Source organism: Eleutherodactylus coqui, chromosome 5, assembly GCF_035609145.1.
Source record: "Eleutherodactylus coqui strain aEleCoq1 chromosome 5, aEleCoq1.hap1, whole genome shotgun sequence".
NCBI classification, from domain to species: domain Eukaryota; kingdom Metazoa; phylum Chordata; class Amphibia; order Anura; family Eleutherodactylidae; genus Eleutherodactylus; species Eleutherodactylus coqui.
In genome coordinates this window covers 69254431-69277644 of record NC_089841.1, presented here as the reverse complement: position 1 = coordinate 69277644, position 23214 = coordinate 69254431, and the positions used below count along the sequence as shown (strand labels likewise).

Genomic DNA, 23214 nt, shown 5'->3' with positions numbered 1-23214 from the left:
ACCACAGAGAGTTATCAGCAATTTCTAAAAAATGTGCTTGTCTAAGTCATATATCACAAGTCTAAGTCAAATGTGAAGTCATAAGTTTTTGTCAAATGTGAAATCACGAGTTTTTCCCTGTTTAACCACAAGTCCCATCCTGCGAGAGGAGAGGGACCGGCTATAAAAACCAAGACATGCAAATAATAAACTTAGAGCTCATTGCTTCAAACCATATACTGTGTGTATAGGTCTATGCATGGTCTCTCAGGAGCGCTCCTACCTAGGTCAATTTGGAAACGGACAACATCACTGACCAGTCTGTTTGAGCAGGCTAACCCCCGACACACCCAACACACACACACAGCATATTGTAGGTGTGTGGATGGTTGTTCATCAGTATATTGCACCTGTGCAATTGTCCTCCATATAGCAGTCTGCCTGTCTGCACGCTGTTGGGAAGTGGTGCTATACCTGCCCTTGTATCTGGCTATCAGCATACCAGTAAGTATGGCTGCTGGCAGTGATTTTTGATGGAGGTGGATTAGTGGTGTGGGGAATATTTTTTGCCACACACTCAATCCTCTGATACCTGTGGATGGATGTTAGGATGAATTGATGCAATGATTTGTAAATCTCATATAACCGTATTTTATTCACAATAGAACAGAACCCATATCAGAAGGTGAAAGTGAGACATTTTTCCATTTAATTTCAAAAAATGAACTCCTTTAGAAATTGATGGCAGCAACAAATTTAAAAAAAAGTTGTGACAGGGTTAACAAAAGGCTGCAAAAGTAAGTGTTGCTAATGAAAAGCAGCTGGAGGGTCAATTCTCTACTAAGTTACATGACTGTGTATAAGGGCTTATTCAGACGACTGTATATCAGCTGGGCTTTTACGCCGATATACCGTGTCCCTCTGTTCAGGGGGAGGAGGCTGGAAGAGTTGGGAGCAGTGCTCTGAGCTCCCTCCTTCTCTCTGCCTCCTGCCACTATTTGCAATGGGACGAGGCATTTGCATTATGAATTCCTCCGATGTTCAGTATTACTGTATTTGCTTACATGGGAGTATGTGTGATTCCTCTGACAATTCTCCTGTTAGAAACTGATGGGCGTAAACAGGAAAAACTGTTTGCCTGGCGATTAATATTGTCAATGACCCATTAAAGAAATGCAGGTGATTTATAACCAGGAGTTGCCGTAACGCACAAGAAACGCCCTTCAGTTATTACTGTCATGGTGCCGCTCACAGCTCCTGCATTTCACTTATTTCATACATATAGAAACCCTTGTGTACATTACCTACATAAATATTTGCATGCTTACTGCCGTGAATAGTGCGGCCTACGTGTGTGCAGGTGGAGACATTCATGTATTTGGTCATTTAGCCTCACATGACATCTCCATAATAACAGTACATCTTACGGGATGTGATCAGAATCTATTAGTAGTGCAGCCTCAGGCTTTGTGGGTGTAATATCAAGTGATCAAATCTCACAGTGATGGTTCATTCAGATGGGCAACAGAGTTGTGTCCTACATTCTCAGGCACAACTCACAAAGCGCTCAAACACCCCACCCATGTGCTATGCGATGTGCATATCTGCATGTTCTGTTGTGCAAGACTACCATGGAAATAGCACGCGCTGCGGTCTTCCCGTTTCGCAGCATTGTTGTGAGAAAAAAATCCACCACGTGAAAACACCCGTTGTAATAAGCTGTATTTTTGTGAGTTTTTTTGTGTATCTCGCAATGCACAAAGCTTGCACAATTTTCTCATCGATGTGAAGTCTCCCTAAGGCCCCTTTCGCACGACCGAAAAAAAAATTGCGTGAGATTTGTGTGTTGTGAGATGCACAAATCTTGCACGAATACGAACCCCATATAAATTAGCGGGTTTTTTTTCTGTATCACATTACGGGGAAAAAATCGTGGCCTCTCCTATCTTTGGGTGTTCCCTCGGAATGCCTCGTTCATTGTATTCAATAATAAAATAAAAGACCCGATGGTTTTGCATCCTGTACCTCACAGTTTGGATGATGACATGCCATTGGCCATCTGCATTGGAGGGCGTGTGAGAGAACGACATGGTGAACAAACACCTGAGTTCTCTATGGAATCAGAAGATGCAGAAGAACCCATGTAATTGGGATCTGTGTCCGGTGATTCCAAGAGAGGGGGCAGAGTCTGATTTGGTGGACGTTGTTTTCTGTGCAGCCGAACGGACACTTTGTCCAGACTTGTCCACATTACAGATCTCGGTCTGAAATGCTAGGTGGCCTGGAGGTTGGAGGGAAGGTTCCCCTGGGTCTGCATGTCATCTGGATATCATCCTCCAGGCTGGATCTTCCATACGAGATCTTTTCTGCTTATGGAAAAAATGTTGTTAGTGTTCTTAGTGGAGCTGGAATTAACTTGATTCATCATGAAGTGGTCAAATGCATGAGTTTAGGGGTACCCAATTCCAGTGCTATTGACACCACTTCTTGTCACAGAAAGTTTTGGAATATTTTGTCCCAGATGTATGTATTAAAATTGGTTTATTTCACACCGAGATTATTGCGTTGTATGTCATGGAATCCCTCCCGACACAAGTGGTGTTTGGCTTGCCTTAGTTGCGGTTGCATAACCTAGTGGTGGATTGTGAAAACGGGCACTGGAGCAGTATCCACCGGGTTGTTTTGTGCTTGAGAAAGGAGCTTGAAGAGCTCCGAAACGCGTTGCCCTACCTTGGGTCCATCTAATAAAATACTATTCACATCATCACTGAGGTGTCTTCCACCTTATTTAAGGAGATATTGATCTCAATTAGAACTCTTTTATTTGTGGTCTCATTAAGCAAGGCTTATGATAGGTGTTTTTTGAGGTTACCCTTAGCGCAGGATTTTTTTCTTTCTTTTACTTCTGTCAGGGCTGGTTAGGAACGAGTGACTGGAAGTCCCTACAACCAACCCTGTCCCGACCTACTTGCCCCCCTGGGCTAACCCCCAGGGCGACAACTGGGCGGCGGTCCCTACTCTGCACTAAAGGAACCCCAGGGACAGGGACAGGAGAGACCAACTAACCAGAAGACAGAAAACAACAAAACTCCAAGTCAAAACACACAGGAGGGACGTATCTCTTCAAAAAAGATTTATGAAAGACTTTATGAATCCTCCATGACTCCGGCTACACCAACTCAAAAGCCACCAGATTGCTGACTCTGGTAACGGGGAAAAGGTCCCACGAAACGTGGATAGATACACCAACTGACCAATGGAGAAGGAATCTGAGATGGTGCGTTTATTAGCATCACTCTTTAACATAACTCTTCTGGCCTGTTCTAAATTTTGTCTGACCTCACCCCAAACTTCTTGTAGCTTGGCAATTCTAGCATCAGCTGTGGGGTTCTCAGAAACAGAAGAACCCCCCAACAAACATCTGGGGTGATAACCCACATTACAGAAAAATGTCGAGGTACTGGATGCGGAATTGCAATGGTTATTAATAGCAAATTCTGCCAACGCCAAAAACTCTGCCCACTGCTGTTGCCGAACACTCACATAGAGCCTGACATACTGAATAAGTTCTTGGTTCATGCGTTCCGTCTGTCCATTGGATTCAGGGTGAAAGGCTGTAGAGAATGATAACCCCTCCCCCAATTCTTACAGAACGCACAACAAAAACGGGCCACAAATTGTACCACCCAATCAGACACTACATCATCGGGGATACCATGCAACCGTACCACTTCCTTAATGAAAATGGACGCCAATTCAGTAACCTCTTCAATGGAACAAAATGAGCCATCTTAGTAAAACGGTCAACTACCACCCATATTACCGAATATCCTTGAGAAACGGGTAAGTCGGTAATAAAATCCATGGATACATGCAACCATGCTCTGGATGGAACAGGCAGTGGCAGTATAGGCCCCTCAGGGCATCTTCTTCTACTCTTCCCATGAGCGCAGATGGTACAGGCCTCCACAAAACGTCTGCATAATTCTAACATACAACAGATTCCCGGGTGACCAACTAAGGCTGATGTATGGACCTCCTCCAGTACCTGCAACTGCCAGGCACTGGGTACGAAAAGCTTCCCTTCTGGAAGAGAAACCGGGACATCAGCCTGAGCCGCCAAAATCTGGTTGGATATGTCTGATGTCAGGGCCGCCACCACTATCCCAGGTGGCAAGATCCCCTCAGAGTGCGAATCCTCCTACTCGGGAGCTCCAAAACTGTGAGATAAAGCATCAGCCCTGACGTTCTTACACCCTAGGATATATGTAACGACAAAATTAAAGCATGAGAAGAACAAAGCCTACCGGGCTTGTCACGAATTAAGACACTTGGCGAATCTAGGTATATCAAATTTTTAGGATCCGTAAATACTGTAACTTGATGCTTAGCCCCTTCCAGAAAATGTCTCCACTCCTCAAACGCCCATTTGATGGCCAATAATTCTCTATTGCCAATATCATAGTTTCTTTCCGCCGGACCAAATTTCCTGGAAAAGAAAGCACGTGGCTGTAATTTGCTGAGAGGTGGAGCTTTGTGACAAAATCGCACCCACCCGATTTTCGGATGCGTCTACCTCCACCACGAAAGGCAGGTTAAGATCAGGTTGTATCAATATAGGGGTTGACGAGAATGCCTTCTTTAGGGTGCGTTCACACGAACGTATATCGGCTCGGTTTTCACGCCGAGCCGATATATGTTGTCCTCATGTGCAGGGGGGGGAGGCTGGAAGAGCCCAGGAGCAGGAACTGAGCTCCGGCCCCCTCTCTGCCTCCTCTCCACCCCTCTGCATATATTTGCAATGGGGAGAGGCAGAACGGGGGTGGGGCTAATTCCCAGAACTTAGCCCCACCCCCGTTCCGCCTCCTCTCATTGCAAATAGTGCAGAGGGGCGGAGAGGAGGTAGAGAGGGGGCGGGAGCTCAGTTCCTGCTCCTGGGCTCTTCCAGCCTCCCCCCCCCCCCGCACATGAGGACAACGTATATCGGCTCGGCGTGAAAACCGAGCCGATATACGTTCGTGTGAATGCACCCTTAGACCTACAAAGCCTCTATTGCCTGAGGTGACCAATTAACTAAATCATCGCCCTTTTTGGTTAGGTTTGGCCAGCACAAAAAAATAAACTTAGGGTAAAAATTTGCGAAACCAAGAAAGCGCTGCAGAGCCTTTAGACTGGTCGGTTGGCACTATTCAGTTATGGCGCGGACCTTATCGGAATCCATCTAAATGGCAGAATGGGTTATAACATAGCCCAAAACTAACACTTCTCCAATTTGGCAAATAATTTATTGTCTCGAAGACGCGAAAGAACAACTTGTAAATGCCTCACATGAGATTCCCAATCAGGAGAGAAAATTAATGTCATCCAAATATACCACCATGAAACTCCCTGTGATATCGTGAAAAATGGCGTTCATGAAGCCCTGGAAAACGGCCAGAGCATTGCATAATGCAAATGGCATTACCAAACCTTCAAAATGCCCAAACGGAGTGTTGAATGTGGTCTTCCATTCATCCCCTTCACAGATTCTAATCAGCTTGTAAGCTTCCCTCAAATCGAGCTTGGAAAACCATCTAGCCCCCACAACCTGATTAAGTAAATTGGGAATCAATGGAAGGGAGTATTGATTTACAGTAATCATATTTAACACCCGATAATCAATACAAACCGGAGACTACCATCCTTCTCCACGGACTCAAGAACAGTCCGGCCCCAGCACGAGAATCTGTATGGCGTATATGGCCCTCGGCCAAACCCTCAGTTAGATACTCTTTCATAGCCTCCCATTCTAGCACAGTAACATTGTAAATACCCCCTTTGGGAATCTTACTTCCAGGAAGGAGATCAATCTTGCAATCCCACTCCCTATCAGGGGGCAAAGCTTCCGAAAGCTGTTTGGAAAATACATCTGCGAATCCTTCTAAATACTTAGGTAGGCCGACCACCTCACAACCAGAGGAATGCAAATGGACAGTTGTCAAATGGTCCTGGCATCCGGTACCCCACTGTATCAACTCGGATAATGGGGTTATGTAACTGCAACCATGGTAGCCACAAAACAACATCAACCGATAAACCTTCCATCACCAAAAATGTAAAGATCTCTGTATGTAGAGCTCCCATTAAAAACCTTAGTTCCAGTGTAATCTTCTTTATCAAACCCGCGGCCCGCGGGGTGGCATCAATTCCAGACACCTGTACATTGGGATTTAAATCTAGCAACTCAGAAGCTATTTACTTGACAAAGTCAGAATTCACAAAATTAACTGCCGCCCCTGAGTCGACAAAAACGTGACCAGAAATGAGGCAGGAACGCAGCAGAATAAAGCAGGGTAGAAGAAACTTGGAAAAACCCAGAAGTACCCGAGTTCCTTCAGGAGATCGCCTTGGAGCGGAAGGTTTCCTGCTGCTGTCTCTGGTCACAGGTGGCGACACGATGTCCAGGGTCCCCGCAGTAGAAGCACAACTTGTTTCTTTGTCTGAAGGCCCGACGCTCAGATACTAACAGGTATCCCAGTTCCATCTTCTCAATCTGGTTACCAGGGGAACTGAGGTGTGGCTCTTTACAGGCCAAGGTGAGATTCTCCGATCTAGTGACCCCTCTGGCCCTCAGCCGCCGGTCAGCTCGTACTGCTAACGTCATTGCTGTCTCTAATGTCTTAGGCTCCGGATGACCCAACAACAATTCTTTACCGACTCAGAGAGCCTGGTCAAAAAATGGTCCTTTTAAGGCTCGATCATTCCACCCAGACTCTACACAAAACTGTCGAAATTGGCTCATCGTATATCTGACCTCAGGCGGAGAAAAAGGCATCCACCGACTGATGAGAGGGGGAATCTGATGGTAAAGAAAGTCCAATTCTGTGGGTCCCCTCTTAGTCTGGAAATAACAATTCCAACCCTCTGAAGTTCTGACCCAGAGGATTGTGGCCGAAAACTAAAATATAGTCTGCATCGCTCACTGAACGCAAAGAATGCATTACAGTCACCAGAAAAGAAGTCAGGTAAAGTCACCTTGGGTTCACAAACAGACAAGGGTCCCCATGATACCATTGCCGGAGTCTCTGCCACTGCCTGCTCTTGGTGCGAGAGACGAGCCGACAAATCTTGTACTACCTCTGTCAATTTCTGGACCTGATTTATAACCACAGTAACTGCTTCCATGATGAACAGATACTCGGGGTCAATCTTCTACCCCGAATTTCGTATGGCCAGTGGTTCTGTCAGGGCTGGTTAGGAACGAGTGACTGGAAGTCCCTACAACCAACCCTCTCCCCTGTCCCTACCTACTTGCCCCCCTGGGCTTACCCCCAGGGCGACAACTGGGCGGCGGTCCCTATTCTGCACTGAAGATACCCTGGGGACAGGGACAGGAGAGACCAACTAACCAGAAGACAGAAAATAACAAAACTCCAAGTCAAAACTAAGACTTGATAAACACCAAAGAACTATCAAGGAATCCAGAGGGAGACAATAGGTCAGAGTAAACTGGGTCCGAGGACTGGAGCGAGCAACCTGAGCGGATGTTAGCTGTAGAACAGTTAGCAACCACTGGCAGGGACTGACAGTGTCTGCAGAGCTAAATACCCAAAACCCAGCCTACGTCAGGGTGGAGCCTGGTGATGCGCCAGCCGGTGATGCATAAAGTCAGGCCCTCCTCTGGCCATGCCCCCTAACAGGGGAACTCCGAGCCCGGACGCCAAGCCCTGCCCAGCAGTGCACGGACCACATGCCCGACATCAGCCCGGACGTCAACCACCCAGTGACTCCCGGGCGGCAGTGCCACGCCCACGCTGCGCACCACCACCGGTGACCAGAAGTCCCCTCCTGACAACTTCCATGTATTAAAATTGGTTTGTTTCACATCAAGACTATTGGGGATCTCATGGAATCCCTCCTGACACAAGTGGTGGTGGGCTTCCCTTGATTGCAGTTGCATAACCCAGTGGTGGATTGGGAAAAGGGGGATATTATTAAATAGAATCCTTCTTGTAGTCGAGACTTTTTGTCCATGAAGGTATCTGCTGTTCAGGTGGTTCATGTATCTGCCTTAATACAGGAGTTTGTGAGGAGGAAATGGACAGGTTACCACTTCGTGGAAAAGGGGATTGTTCCATTGGGCTTATCCCAGGCTGTAGGTTACTCAAGAGCCGTAGGTACACTCTTACGGTTCCTGAAAGACAGTCCCTTAAAGATTATATCCAGGACAGTCTAAAAAACAGGGCATATTCGTCCTTCTCACTCTCCATTGGCCACTAGCTTTGTAAAGAAAAAGGATGGGGGCTTGTGGCCTTTTTGGATTTCAGGGAGTTAAATAAAAACCTGTACCCATTGTCAATCATCCTCGATCTTTTTAGTCGGTTAAGGGGTGCCAGTTGGTTTACTAAGTTAGATTTACGTGGTGCTTATAATTTAATTGGTGTCAATGAGGGGGATAAATGGGAAAACTACTTTTAACACACTCTAGAGGGACATTTTGAAAACTTGATTATGCCTTTGGTCTGACTAATGCGCCTGTGGTATTTTACGCCTTGATAAATGAAGTTCTGCATAAATTTCTTGGTCACTTTGTATCAGTGTATCTGGTCCATAGTCTTATTTTTTCTCCAGATTCTCATGTTACATGTTCGTCTGGTACTTCGGGTGGGCTCCTCCTCCGCTCATTTTCCTAATAGAGGGGCTGGTCTTTGTAGTGATGATGTGCCAGCCTAACTTGGGCGGGGGATGGTAAAGTCACCTACGTTAAGCCTCCAACAAGCCACCACAAAATCGCACAGCCTGGAGGGCTCCAACATGGTGCTGGCAATGCATATGTGGTCTCCTGTCTCCCTTCCTCGGCCATGGCTCTGGCTGATGGAGAGGAGGCTTGTGCAGCAGTGCTACTTCTCTTTTCAGACAGGTGCTGGCGAGTGCCAGTCTCCTCTTACTCCCTAATCTTCCTTCTAGTCAGGTACCAAAGCGGGGCTTAAACTTCTGGCTGACAACTGCACTAACGACTATATGCTGCTCCAATAAGTAAGGGGGTAATGCTACTAGTTGTATGAAGGCTTTGATTTTTTTTTTCTTCAAGAACACCATTTTGGGGTACACATCACTTAGTGTTTTTCTATTATTTGTTTTTCAGTGGGAGGGGCAATATTAGTAAATCTGCTATTTATTTTTGGCTCTTATTTTATGTGTGTGTTTTATGGCCTCCACCATGCCATATAAATAGCATAACTTTATTCTTCTGGTTGTTTTGATTACAGTACCTCAACTTCAAAAAACTTCTGACATGTCAGAGTGAATTGTCAGGTTTGTTCAGTGTGGGGGTTCAGGTGGTGAGATCTTCACTAATTGCTAAAATAAATAGGCAGAAGCACTGAGCTGAGTGCTTTGCCCAATTGGCTGTTATCAGCAACTGGTGTATGCACTCCATACATTCTCTGTGGAGCTTCTACATTACTCCAAGCAGGGAGGAGCGCTACTGCCCATCCTTTTTGGCAAGCTGTGAGGTTTCAGCACCTTCACCCCCATTTAATGAAGATTTCTAGCATGTTAGAAGATACATGCTATGTCAGAAGGTTTTTTACACAATAGTATGGCTGACAGGCCTCATGGGGCCCTAGAACACTGATTTCAATTTTGTATGGTGGCCCTTGTAAGTGATAGAGAGAAAAACCAAATTGCAAAGTTGAAGAGTAGCATGTGAGAAACAGAAATCGCATAGGGCCGCTGCTATGACTGAAGTAAGAAAAGCATACTTGAAGTGGCCTCCTTCTGCTACGATAGGGGCAGATCCTCCTGAGAGTCAACCACTCGATCAGTCTTTTTGAGTACTCTGTATAGGAAAATTAATGTATGCGAACACTTATCGGCCCAGCATATGCCAAAAAGACTTGTATAATGAGTGTATGGGGCCTATGGATGTTTGTCATGTTCGCGTGAAGTAGATTTTTGTTTTTTTTTATTATTATTACCTCTGGCTTTGTTGTATTCAGTGGGTCATCTTATGTGCATCATTTAAACTTTCCTCTGCTCATATCATGGAGCTCTGAGATCGTGAACTGATGAAGCACAGATAGATATCCTGATGACTGTTGTTTCATATCTCCTAATAGAACAAGAACAAAGATGTCATTTCCTTCATGTTGTCCTCCATGTTGTGGTCTCGTTGTGGTTGAGTCCAAAAAGCCAGGTGAGAAAATTTTTCCTGTATTTGCTTGTAAGCAAATTGTATAATATGTGAGCCCGCAGTCTTTGATGAACCAGCTTGTTAAGACCTAGTCTCTTCCTCAGACATTACTTGTGGTCACTCAGCACGCACTATTTGCACTGTATTCTGTGTATTTAGGTGACTTATGGAGAGATCAGCTTTATTCATCCATTCATGCGCCATTTAAACAGTCTCCCACCCAGAATGCTTTGTTCAGAAGAATGTTGTAGAGCCTAACAATGCGGAAATTAACTCTAAGAAGCCTGGGAGGAGATGAAGAGAACATGTCTTTTCAGTGGATATGGCCTTAGATAACATGTGTCATTCTTTCATCATACAGTATCAACTCCTCTTTGTGAATCTCCCTCTCGGGAATACTAGTTTACCTTAAGGAAATCCAGCTGGTATAGGAAGTCTTACGGGCAATGCTTCCTGGGAAAAAGTATGCAAATTAACTCTTCTCCATAAAGACGAAAACTCTATAGGCCAAGGAGATGTCCCAGAGACCCTAACCTGTGCAAGGCCCCTCACGCGGAAGAAGCTCTGTACAGGGCGTAAGTCTCTAGGTAGCGGACCCCAAAGCTAAGCTGAAGGGGTTCTAGCCTTAATTCATTCAGTATCTAAGGAGCCTATAATATCACTCTCTGATCATCATATAAATTTGGCAATTGCACCCAGCCAAATGTTCATAAAGTTCTTCACAATCCAGACTTAACTTAGGAGCATATAGGTTTTTTAAATAGTAAAAAAAACCAAAAACCTTTTTTTATAACTGGAGAAATATCAGGCCTTCTCAATGATTTACCTTAATTCCAGAAGCCAAAACACAACCCTCTGCTTCCTTTTCGTCAAAGACCTTTCACTTCATTAAAAAGACGCTTTTTTATGCAACACCTTTCAGATTATCTGCAAGATGAGACTCTGCCCATTTCCAATTTATTTTTGGCTAATTAATGGGATAATATATATTTTTGATCTTCATCTAAAGCTTGTAGCTGAAATGCCCTCATGACCTCTATTTAGACTTTTGTGTAAGCTAATCTTCTGTATACATTAGTATAAATGCCTTCATTGCATCCCACACTAGAGACACTGAGCAAGAGCCAGTATTAAAGGAGATGTCCCGAGGCAGCAAGTGGGGTTATACACTTCTGTATGGCCATAATAATGCACTTTGTAATATACATTGTGCATTAATTATGAGCCATACAGAAGTTATAAAAAGTTTTTTACTTACCTGCTCCGTTGCTGGCGTCCTCGTCTCCATGGTGCCGACTAATTTTTGGCCTCCGATGGCCAAATTAGCCGCGCTTGCGCAGTCCGGGTCTTCTGCTGTTCTCTATGGGGCTCCGTGTAGCTCCGTGTAGCTCCGCCCCGTCACGTGCCGATTCCAGCCAATCAGGAGGCTGGAATCGGCAGTGGACCGCACAGAAGAGCTGCGGTCCACGAAGATAGAGGATCCCGGCGGCCATCTTCAGCGGTAAGTATTGAAGTCACCGGACCGCCGGGATTCAGGTAAGCGCTGTGCGGGTGGTTTTTTTAACCCCTGCATCGGGGTTGTCTCGCGCCGAACGGGGGGGGGGTTTAAAAAAAAAAAAACCCGTTTCGGCGCGGGACATCTCCTTTAATCTGAAAAAATTCCAAGAGAGCCTCCTCTGTTTTAGCACTACCATCAAGCAGGTTCAACCAAAACGGATTTAACCTCAACTCTATCAAAACCAAATCCCCACCATTCATAATCAATGACAAATAAAATGGAGAGTGATCAGACACAGACAGATAGGGCAATCTGCCATAAAGACCGGGATCGTCAAACGGTGTGTTGTCTTCCTGGCGCTCGAGTTCGACACATCGTGGATCGGATTGACAGATTACTGGGAGGGGCTGGTGAGGATCCAGCGGTCATGGTGCACGTTGGCACCAATGAACAAATTAGGGGTCAATGGAGGGCCCTCAAAAATGATTTCAGGGACCTAGGGTCCAAGCTTAGGGCGTGGACCTCCAGGGTAGTTTTCTTGGAAATACTACCTGCACCTAAAGCCACACTAGAAAGGCAGCAGAATCATAGGGAGGTAAACAAGCGGCTCCGGAGTTGGTGTAAGAAGGAGGGATTTGGGTTCCTGGAGAACTGGGCTGACTTTGCTGTCGGCTACAGGCTCTACCGTAGGGACGGGCTGCATCTTAATGGGGAGGGTGCAGCTTTGCTGGGGGACAAGATGGCTAAAAGGCTGGAGGAGTGTTTACACTGGCTACCCCACTATTTCTCATTTTGCCCCCCCCCCCCCAGTCCCTAGTTTAGATAGCGACCTGGGTCAAAGAAATGGGAATGGGGGTCAAGCGCGGGGGGGGGGGGGGGTTAGTACAGTTAGAAATGTGAGGACAGCCATTAGTACGAATAGCAACAAAACGAATTTAAAAAACAAAAATAACTATATCAATTGTATGACCACAAATGCCCGAAGTCTGATTGGTAAAGTGGGTGAGCTTGAAGCAAGAATGACTGATGAGAGTTATGATATAGTTGGAATAACAGAAACATGGCTTGATGATAAGTGTGATTGGGTGGCGAATTTACAGGGGTACAAGCTCTTCAGAAGAGACCGAAGGAACCAGAAAGGGGGAGGGGTATGTCTGTACGTCAAATCGAACTTAAATCCGAGACTACGGGAGGACATAGAGGTAGGAGAAGAACAGGTGGAATCTCTGTGGGTAGAAATACAGGGAAGAAAAAATAACAAAATCCTGATAGGGGTCTTCTATAGACCACCAAAAGCAACAGAAGAAACTGAAAATTTACTATTAAGGCAGATAGAAGAGGTGTCAAACCGCAATGAAGTAATTATAATGGGGGACTTTAATTATCCAGATTTATGGGAAAATGAGACCTGCAAATCTCACAGGGGTGATAAGTTCTTGAGAGTAATTAAAGATAATTATCTGAACCAACTGGTGCAGGAACCAACAAGAGGGAGGGCCATTCTGGACCTAGTACTAACCAACAAACTGGACCGAATAAAGGGGGTACAGGTTGAGGGGCACTTGGGGAACAGTGACCACAATATAATCAACTTCCAGCTGTCATTCAATAAGAAGCCTTATCAGGGAGCGACAAACAAACTAAACTTTAGTAAAGCAAAATTTGATGAGCTTAGAACTACTATCGGTAACATTAAATGGGACAACATCCTCAAAAATGCCAGTACGGAGGACAAATGGGAAAAGTTCAAAAGGATCCTAGTCACTTCATGTGAACAGTTCATTCCCTTTAAAAATAAAAGGATCTCAACTAAAAGGAAACCAATGTGGCTCGACAAGACGGTAAGGGGGGCAATAAAGGAAAAAAAGAAAGCGTTCAAACTACTAAAGCAACAAGGCAGCGAAGAAGCGCTAAAATCGTACAGGGAAAAAAACAAAATATGCAAAGATAGGATCAAAACTGCCAAGGAGGAAGCAGAAAAACTGATCGCCAAAGAGAGCAAAAACAACCCAAAACTATTTTTCAACTATATTAACAGCAAAAGGATTTGTAGGGAGAGCACTGGCCCTTTAACAAATAATGCAGGGGAAATCATTGAAGATGATGGAGGGAAGGCAAATCTATTAAATAGTTTCTTTTCAAGCGTATTCACAAACGAAAAGGAAATGCCACACGAGATACAGGGGAATAAAATAAACCCCTCGCAAAATATGTCATACCTAACGCAGGAGGAAGTGCGGAACAGGTTAAAGAAGATTAAAATCGATAAATCGCCAGGCCTAGATGGAATACACCCAAGGATACTAATGGAACTAAGTGATGAGTTAGCTAGGCCGCTATACCTAATATTTCTAGACACTATCAAGACCGGTGTTGTACCATTGGTTTGGCGCATTGCCAACGTGGTTCCAATTTATAAAAAGGGGACCAAAAGTGAGCCTGGCAACTACAGGCCGGTAAGTCTCACTTCAGTAATGGGAAAAATTTTCGAGGGGATTCTGAGAGACGCCAGCGTTGAGCACCTCAAGGAAAACAAGGGAATAACTCCTCACCAGCATGGATTCATGAAGGGTCGCTCATGTCAGACAAATCTGATCAGTGTCTACGATGAAGTAAGCTCTAAGCTGGACCTGGGAGAGTCTATTGATCTCGTATATCTGGACTTCTCTAAAGCGTTTGACACTGTGCCACATAATAGGCTAATATACAAAATGAGACAGCTCGGATTGGGTGAAAACGTGTGTAATTGGGTTAAAAATTGGCTCAATGATAGAAAGCAGAGAGTGGTAATAAATGGTTCATACTCTGATTGGGCCACAGTCACTAGTGGGGTGCCACAGGGTTCAGTATTGGGCCCCATTCTGTTCAATATATTTATCAACGACCTGATAGAGGGGCTGCATAGTAAAATATCAATATTTGCAGATGACACAAAATTGTACAATATAATTAATGCAATGGAGGACAATGTGCGGCTACAAACGGACCTAGATAAGCTGGGGGCTTGGGCAGAAAAATGGCAAATGAAGTTCAACGTTGATAAATGTAAGGTTATGCACATGGGCAGCAAGAATGGATGTTACCAATATTTGCTTAATGGGGTACCGCTAGGGAAAAGTGATATTGAAAAAGACCTGGGGGTACTAGTGGACTATAGACTAAACTGGAGTAACCAATGCCAATCAGCTGCTGCAAAGGCAAATAAAGTTTTGGGATGCATTAAAAGAGGTATAGGGGCGAAGGACGAGAACATTATCCTTCCATTATATAAGGCACTTGTCAGGCCTCACATGGAATACTGCGTACAGTTCTGGTCACCGGTGCTCAGGAAAGATGTTACGGTATTGGAGGGGGTTCAAAGAAGGGCAACTAAAATAATACATGGAATGACGGGACTGGAATACCCAGAGAGGGTATCCAAATTGGGACTATTTACTCTAGAAAAAAGAAGGTTAAGAGGCGACCAAATAACCATGTATAAGTACATGAGGGGACAATACCAGGATCTCTCCCAGGATCTGTTTATACCCAGGACTGCAACGGTAACAAGAGGGCATCCGCTACGTTTAAAGGAAAGCAGGTTTCATCACCAACATAGAAAGGGATTCTTTACTGTTAGAGCAGTGAGACTGTGGAACTCTCTGCCTGAGGATGTAGTGATGGCAAAATCCTTAAAGGAGTTTAAAAGGGGACTAGATGTCTTTCTGGAGAGGAAGGATATTATAGGCTATAAATCTAAGATTATTTGTTAATCCGGGTATACAGGCAGGTAGGAACTATTAGGGGTTGATCCAGGGAACAGTCTGATTGCCATTAGGGAGTCGGGAAGGAATTTTTTTCCCCAAAAGGGGCAAATTGGCTTCTGCTCTTGGGGTTTTTTGCCTTCCTCTGGATCAACAAAACAGGAGGCTAGACAGACTGGACTAGATGGACATTGTCTTCATTCAGCCTTACGAACTATGTTACAGTGTCAGGGAAAAATTTCTAAGTACAGCACCAATCAGGCCCACCCCACTTGCCCCGCTGCCGGCGGTAAAGAAGAAAACACCACACGGAGGTCTGGTATAGTTCCTCACACGGGGACATGACTGCGCTGCCCTTTATTACAAATTACATGAGATCTTATACCCTTTGGTCTCATCGGTAGGAATGGGTGATGGGCTCATTGGCTAAAATTCACAGCATAACCATATATGGGAAGTCCGGATTTCCGGCCTGAGACAGTGAAAGTTATGTACATAGTTGAACAGTCGTTATCTTGCTACGGCGCCTCTGGAAAAACAGCCAAGTACGCGTCCTTGTGTCTGGTTCTTCCTTTGCTGGGTTTTAAGATACATTTTGTCTTTGTCTCGCAAGGCCTTTGGAATATCTGATGTAAGGCGACAGATTAAGTTTTTTCTCATTTGGAATTGAATAGAACTTGCATATAGGTATAAAGCATAAAAAACATATGGCAATATATACATATACCCTCACAACAGTCCATGGTAGATATTCTACTCTAAGAACCACCAGCGTACCACTAGAGGGAAAGCTCATGCAAAGGAGCTAGATTGTGTTTGTAAATTGATTTTGCAGCTGTATGCAGCACGGTTTAGGTATGTGTACGGAGGGGGGCGCCGCGAGTTGAACTTTTGCACCCAAGATCCTGAGCCTCTAGCTAGGCCTCTGTTATGAATAGAAGGAAGCATAGATGGAGTACCTATTGTGAGGTCTATTCTAGTAAGTGTATTATGTGAACTAGAATAACAAGAGTATTTTTGAACTTCTAGATTTTTCACCCTCCACAGATCACATAACCCTAATTCCATTAATAAATGTGTGAAAGTAATTTTCACAGATGTAAACCTTGAAGAGGCTGCAGCATTCACACAAGCATGGCAGTCCCCTTCAATCAGTTGATTAGTGCGGGTCACCAATGGCATCCTTCCATCGACCAGATATTGGAGGGTCAGATAGGTTGGCATGGTTTAGACGTTGGATAACCACTGTAATATAACACTTTGCAGTTTTATATGTATCTGTACTTTACCAACATATATTTACGTTATATAGCCAACTTTACGTATAATAATAATCTTTATTTATATAGCGCCAACATATTCCGCAGCGCTTACAATACAGGGAAAATAACACAAGACAACGGTTACATGAAGTAATCAATTGGTGGAAACAGTAGGGGTGAGGGTCCTGCTCCAACGAGCTTACACACTACAAATAATGGGGTGATACAAAAGGTAAAGAGGCTAGAGATGTGCATGGTATGGCGAGGCGGAGAGTGAGGGATCTTATACACATGTATATGTATTCTACGCTATTATAAACAATTAAACAGTTCAAGATTTTGCTCTAACTTACTAGCTACACTACTACACATTCAATCATTTACCCAGATAACTATTCTAGCTTCTACAGCTCTTCCCTAGTAATTAGCAGCATTACTAGCCTTTGGGCTGCTGCACACGACAAATGTGGCATTTTCCTATCACTAGCTAACACACTATACAATCTATCCAACTAGACCTTATCAAACATAGCAGATTTTCCAAATTTAGCAGGTTAACTTTGCCAACCCTTCTTATAAGGCATGGTGGCTGAGCCCAGGCCTCCTTGACTCAAACACTAATCAGGCTCCTCTACCACCTCCCATGGTCACACCGCCAAACTCTCCTGTTTATTGCTTCTTTTATCCCCTTCCTAACAGGGTTCTGACACAATGCTCAGTGCCACAACATTCACTACCAGATTAGCGTCAGGCTCTGCATAGTGCTCGGTACCTCCTTCTCATGTAAACTGGAGGCCAGGAAAGTGTTTCCCTAGTGCCGAGCGATACTGGCTGCACATAGTATAAATAAAGACAAATGGCTAGGTTGAATAAAGACAAATGGCCATCCAGTTCAGCCTGTTTCAACCCCTTACCCCCCCCCCCTTGTTTCCACTCCTGCCCCGCCAGAAGGAGGCAAATAAAAACCCCTGGATTAACATTTGAAAAGTTCCTACCTGGCTCCAAGTCTGACAGTCGGAAGATACCTGAATCAACAACCCTTTTGGTTAATTAACCCTTTCCAATCCAATTTGTATCCTGGTTTTCCTAGAGGGGCTTACTCTTTTTTTGCCGTTATACAACGCGCTATCTGCTGGCTAAAGTCAATACTGCATGAGGTGACATGCTGGATAGGCAGAGCCGCTGGCAATATTCAGTAAGAGAACCCCGACAAACTTCTTCCAACATCAGAGCTGTACAACCTTAGATTATAATGTCTTTAGATGTCAGACAGTGGATTGGAAAGGATTAATTTCTATATCCTGTAATGTTGTAGTGCTTTAAAAAGACATCTAGTCCCTTCTTAAACTCCATTATCAATTTTGCCATCACCACGCCCTCAGGCAGAGCGTTCCACAGTCTCACTGCACTTACAGCAAAGAATCCCCTTCTATGTATGTGATGAAACCTTCTTTCCTCTAGACAGAGGATGCCCTCTTGTTACCACCACAGTCTTGGGTATAAACAGATCACGGGAGAGATCCTTGCATTGTCCCCTAATGTATATATACATCGTTATTTGATTGCCCCTTAGCCGACCTTTTTTCTTAAAGTGAATAATCCCAATTTTTATAGCCTATCTGGATATTCCAGTTTTCCCATTCTGTATATTAAGTTGCCGTCTTTGAACCCTCTCAAGCACTGCAACGTCTTTCCTGAGTACTGGTGTCCAGAATTGTGCACAGTATTCCACTTAAGGCCTGACAAGAGCCCTATATAGTGGAAAAATAATGTTCTCGTCCCTATACCTCTTTTAATGACCTCCATTTCTCCTGTATGTGCATAACCTTACATTAATCAATGTTGAACATCATTTGCCATTTTTCTACCATTTGCAGCCGTATATTGTCCAATGTATTATTAATTATCTTGTCTATTTTTTTCATAGATTGCAAATACTGTTATTTTACCATGCAGTCCCTCTATCAGGTCATTGATAAATATATTGAACAGAATGGGGCCCAATACTGAACCCTTTGGCATCCTTCTAGCACTGGTATGAACCATTTATTACCAGCCTCTTCTTTCTATCGACAAGCCATTTATTTACCCAGCTACACACGTTTTCGCCCAGAAACCCCTCGAATATTTTTCCAATTATTCAAGTGAGACTTACTGGCCTGTAGTTACCAGGCTCTCTTCTTGACCCCTTTTTGTATATTGGAACCATATTGGCATTGTGCCAATCTAGTGGTACAACCCTGGCAACTAGCATTGTACAGGGTAGAACAATGACAGGGGAGGGAGGGGGAGGGGCCGAAGGTCCGAGCCCAACTGTAAAATACAATATAATCTCTGTTCTGGCATATTAACACAAGTCAGGATGGTGCTATATTTAATCTCTTTTCTTCTATCTCTCAAGTTATTCAATCAATCATCTCTGAGGGTGCGTTCACACGAGCGTAGGCGTATTTACGTTCGCACGAGCGCAGCGTATAATCGCCGGAAAGAACGTTTTTCGCCGATCACGACCAGAGCTAGAAAGCGTATTTTCGTTTGTTCCTACTTTTCGAACGGTCTTTTCGGCCATCGAATATGCGTTGGCGCGTATTTCGGTCGCGTATGTTCCGTTTTTTTTTCGGGTTGCCATTTTTACGCGCCGTAAAATCGCCCGTGCGAACGAATACATTGGAAACCAATGCCTCATATGGTCACGTTTATACGATTGGGCGCAAAAACGCGCCGTTTATGCGCTCGTGTGAACGCACCCTCACAATGATGACATGCTTAAGGTACAAATGGACATAGTTAGAGTTGTAGGTTAGGAATATTAACAAAAGTGATTCACGGATCCCAGACTGACTCAAATTGTGCAACCTTGTCTTGGCATATGGCAGCCAATCTCTCGTTCAGGAGCGTCCTATTAATTTGGGTAATGAGAGGATTGAAATGAAGAAACAATTTACACCAATTATGAGCAATATGGGTATGAGCTGACATAGTTATACATTGCATAAGCTTAAAGGAGGCATTGCATATCTGATGAAATAAGGTGGATAACCTTCTTCCAGAAGGCCCACACTATGGGGCAAGTCCACCAGGTGTGTAAATGGGTTCCAATGTTGTCACATGCCCTAAAGCACAGGTTGGAGTCCTCAGGGTAGATGGCATGTATGCAAGCTGGCACCATATAGGCTCTATGTAACACCTTTAAGGAAGTCTCAGAAAAGGCCATTTAGACACAATGATCATCTCTCAAAATTTGTTATAACGATCAAAAGTAAGCGATGGTTTTGCTTTTAAAGACCGATGTTTTACCTAACGAAAAACATTGGAAAATGGACGAAGCGGCCGGACGTTTCAGTCATTAGATTATCGTTGTGTAGCGTTTGCTTTAAACGATAATTGAGCGATAGTTTGTTTGAAAGGCGCATGCAATTAGTGAAGGGGAGAAAAAAGCCTCTTTGTATTGGCTTGTGAAAATTGTGGGCGCGCTTATCTTGCCTTTTAAAAAAAAAAAAATGGCTGCTTAGTGGTGACAGAAACTAGATGTCTTTAATATAAAAGTAAAAAAAGACACCAATTATAGGCGATTTGTGTTAAGGAATGGTGAAAGACTAGGTGGTACAAACTATAGTATTTTTGTCATTGGAATGTAAATAATCTCTTGGTCATCCATGTCAAAAATACATGTAGTTTTGTGTATTGACCTATTAGTGACCTAAAAGAATCTGTGGTTGTGTTTAGGGAAAAACATAGGTTTTGTAAATTGACCTTTAAAAAATTCTGTACATGTCAAGTTTGCTAATTAGAAAAAATAATTAAACAATGGCTAGTGTAGGGTTTTCCCAGCTATGGCATTGAAAAAAAGACAGCTGAATGTACACCCCGCCAAACAATTAAACACTCCCATCAAATCGCTGAATGGCTGAAAGAATGGCATTTAAACCAAACGAAAAGCGAACTGTCGACCAATGAATTTTATGCAGACTGAAAAACAACGATGAACAAATAGGTAACGAAAAATGCACGATGGGCGCACGTTTACACACAATGATTATCGCTCAAAAGACAGCTTTGAGCGAATCTTGAGCGATAATCGTTCTGTCTAAATGGGCTTTAAGACTAACTTGCCAGCTGTTTTTGCTTAGACTCTCACTGCAATGACACCATCTTTCTACTGTTAAGGAGGCATTTAAATCTGATTCCCATTGAATCATGTAAGGTAATTTGTCTTGTTCTGATTTATTCAGTGTGTTATAGAGATGTGACAACGTGCCTGGGTAAATTGGACAATATTTGCAGAGTGCCTCTAGTGGGTTCATTTCAACCTTAGTCTCTGGGAAAACCAAGGAGGACCACAAGTGGAATACTTGGATAATTCTCCAGCACTCTGTTTGGGGTGGCTGGAAATGGTTTCTGAAGGCAGAAAGTGAAGTTAGTCTACCATGCAGCAAGAATTCACTTAGTGTAGTTATTTTTATTAAACTGCCACCAGGTAAAGCTTGAGGTATCAAATCCTAGAGGGAATGCTGGGTATGACAGGAGTGGGGTCAGAGGAGATGGTCCTGAACGAGAAGTCAACTTGAATCGCGCCCATAGCAAAATGGTGAAAACTAAAAGAGGAGCTGACATTCTGAGGCTGGTTGGGAGGATGGTCTTGGTCCAGAACAGGGTTGGCCAATTATGGGGACGTAATTGTATGTTTCTATGGCGACCCATAGAGGGGAGCTAGTCCCTGGCTGCATAAATTGGTGGGATTTGAGCTAAACCAGCTGCTTTATAGTAATTAAGGAGATTAGGAACAGATAGTCCACCTGATTTTTGTGGAGAAACATGATGTTTTTTGATATCCTAGGGAATGTTCTAAATAGGTATAATATCCTTGGTAAAAGCACAATTTTTATACTGTGAATCCAGCCTATCCAGGAGAGGTAAGGGCATCCCACTAGAGATGAGCGAACGTACTCGTCCGAGCTTGATACTCGTTCGAGTATTAGCGTGTTCGAGATGCTCGTTACTCGTGACGAGTACCACGCGATGTTCGAGTTACTTTCACTTTCATCTCTGAGACGTTAGCGCGCTTTTCTGGTCAATAGAAAGACAGGGAAGGCATTACAACTTCCCCCTGCGACGTTCAAGCCCTATACCACCCCCCTGCAGTGAGCGGCTGGCGAGATCAGGTGTCACCGGAGTATAAAAATTGGCCCCTCCCGCGGCTCGCCACAGATTTGTTCTGACATAGAGGAGGGAAAGTGCTGTTGGTGCCGGAGCTGCTATAGGGAGAGTGTTAGGAGTATTTTAGGCTTCAAGAACCCCAACGGTCCTTCTTAGGGCCACATCTAACCGTGTGCAGTACTGTGGAGGCTGCTTTTTGCAGTGTTGCACTTTTTTTTTTTTTGTATATCGGCCGTGCAGAGCATTGCGCCCTGCAGTAATTATTCATACTCCAGGGCCAGAAGTGGTGGTTAGGCAGGGACAGAAGACATATATTGTGAGGCAGGGACAGAAGACATATATTGTGAGGCAGGGACAGAAGACATATATTGTGAGGCAGGGACAGAAGACCTATATTGTGAGGCAGGGACAGAAGACATATATTGTGAGGCAGGGACAGAAGACATATATTGTGAGGCAGGGACAGAAGACATATTTATTGAATATAGGCAGTGGGCCTTAGCAAAAACATTTGGGGAAAAAAATCTATTTGGGCTGCCTGTGACTGTCCTCAGTGTACTGGGTCTGTGCTGGGTGTAGTTGTCCTGCTAATTCATACGCAGCCAGCTAAGTGTTACAGCAGGCTTGCGCAAAATTATTTCCTGTCTCTGTGTTGCCTCTTACATCACCGCTGTATTCCAGTCCACAGTGCAACAGAGTGCAGTTATTTGACATACTCCAGGGCCAGTAGTGGTGACGCAGAGAGAGAAGACATATACAGTGTATTTAGGCAGTGGGCCTTTCCAAAAACATTTTGGGAAAAAAATCTATTTGTGCTGCCTGTGACCGTCCTCAGTGTACTGGGTCTGTGCTGGGTGTAGTTGTCCTCCTAATTCATACGCAGCCAGCTAAGTGTTACAGCAGGCTTGCCCAAAATTATTTCCTGGCGTTCCGTAAGCGAAGTCAGCCTCCAACCACAGGCCAATAAGCGGCACATTTAATTACAGCATTCTGTTTCTGCACTACTGGTAATACACCATGCTGAGGGGTAGGGGTAGGCCTATAGGACGTGGACGCGGAGGCCCAAGTCAGGGTGTGGGCACAGGCCGAGCCAGTGCGGTGGCCAGGGGTAGAGGCAGGGCCAGACCGAATAATCCACCAACTGTTTCCCAAAGCGCCCCCTCGCGCCATGCCACCCTGCAGAGGTCAAGGTGCTCTATGGTGTGGCAGTTTTTCACAGAGACGCCTGACGACCGACGAACAGTGGTGTGCAACCTTTGTCGTGCCAAGATCAGCTGGGGAGCCACCACCACCAGCATGCGCAGGCATATGATGGCCAAGCAACCCACAAGGTGGGACGATGCCCGTTCACCGCCTCCGGTTTGCACCACTGCCTCTCCCCCTGTGCCCCAACCTGCCACT

The 23214-nt window shown here is 44.5% G+C and overlaps 1 protein-coding gene across 2 annotated transcripts in view; it reads left to right on the top strand.

Annotated features, from left to right (window-relative positions):
• The window catches only part of LOC136627520 (von Willebrand factor A domain-containing protein 5A-like), a 217266-nt gene that overhangs the window by 80753 nt on the left and 113299 nt on the right, over positions 1-23214 (top strand). For both annotated transcript variants that reach the window (XM_066602699.1, XM_066602698.1), the window contains exon 4: positions 10080-10156. In XM_066602699.1, the coding sequence (XP_066458796.1) occupies positions 10080-10156 (77 nt within the window). The remainder of the gene's footprint in view (positions 1-10079; positions 10157-23214) is intronic.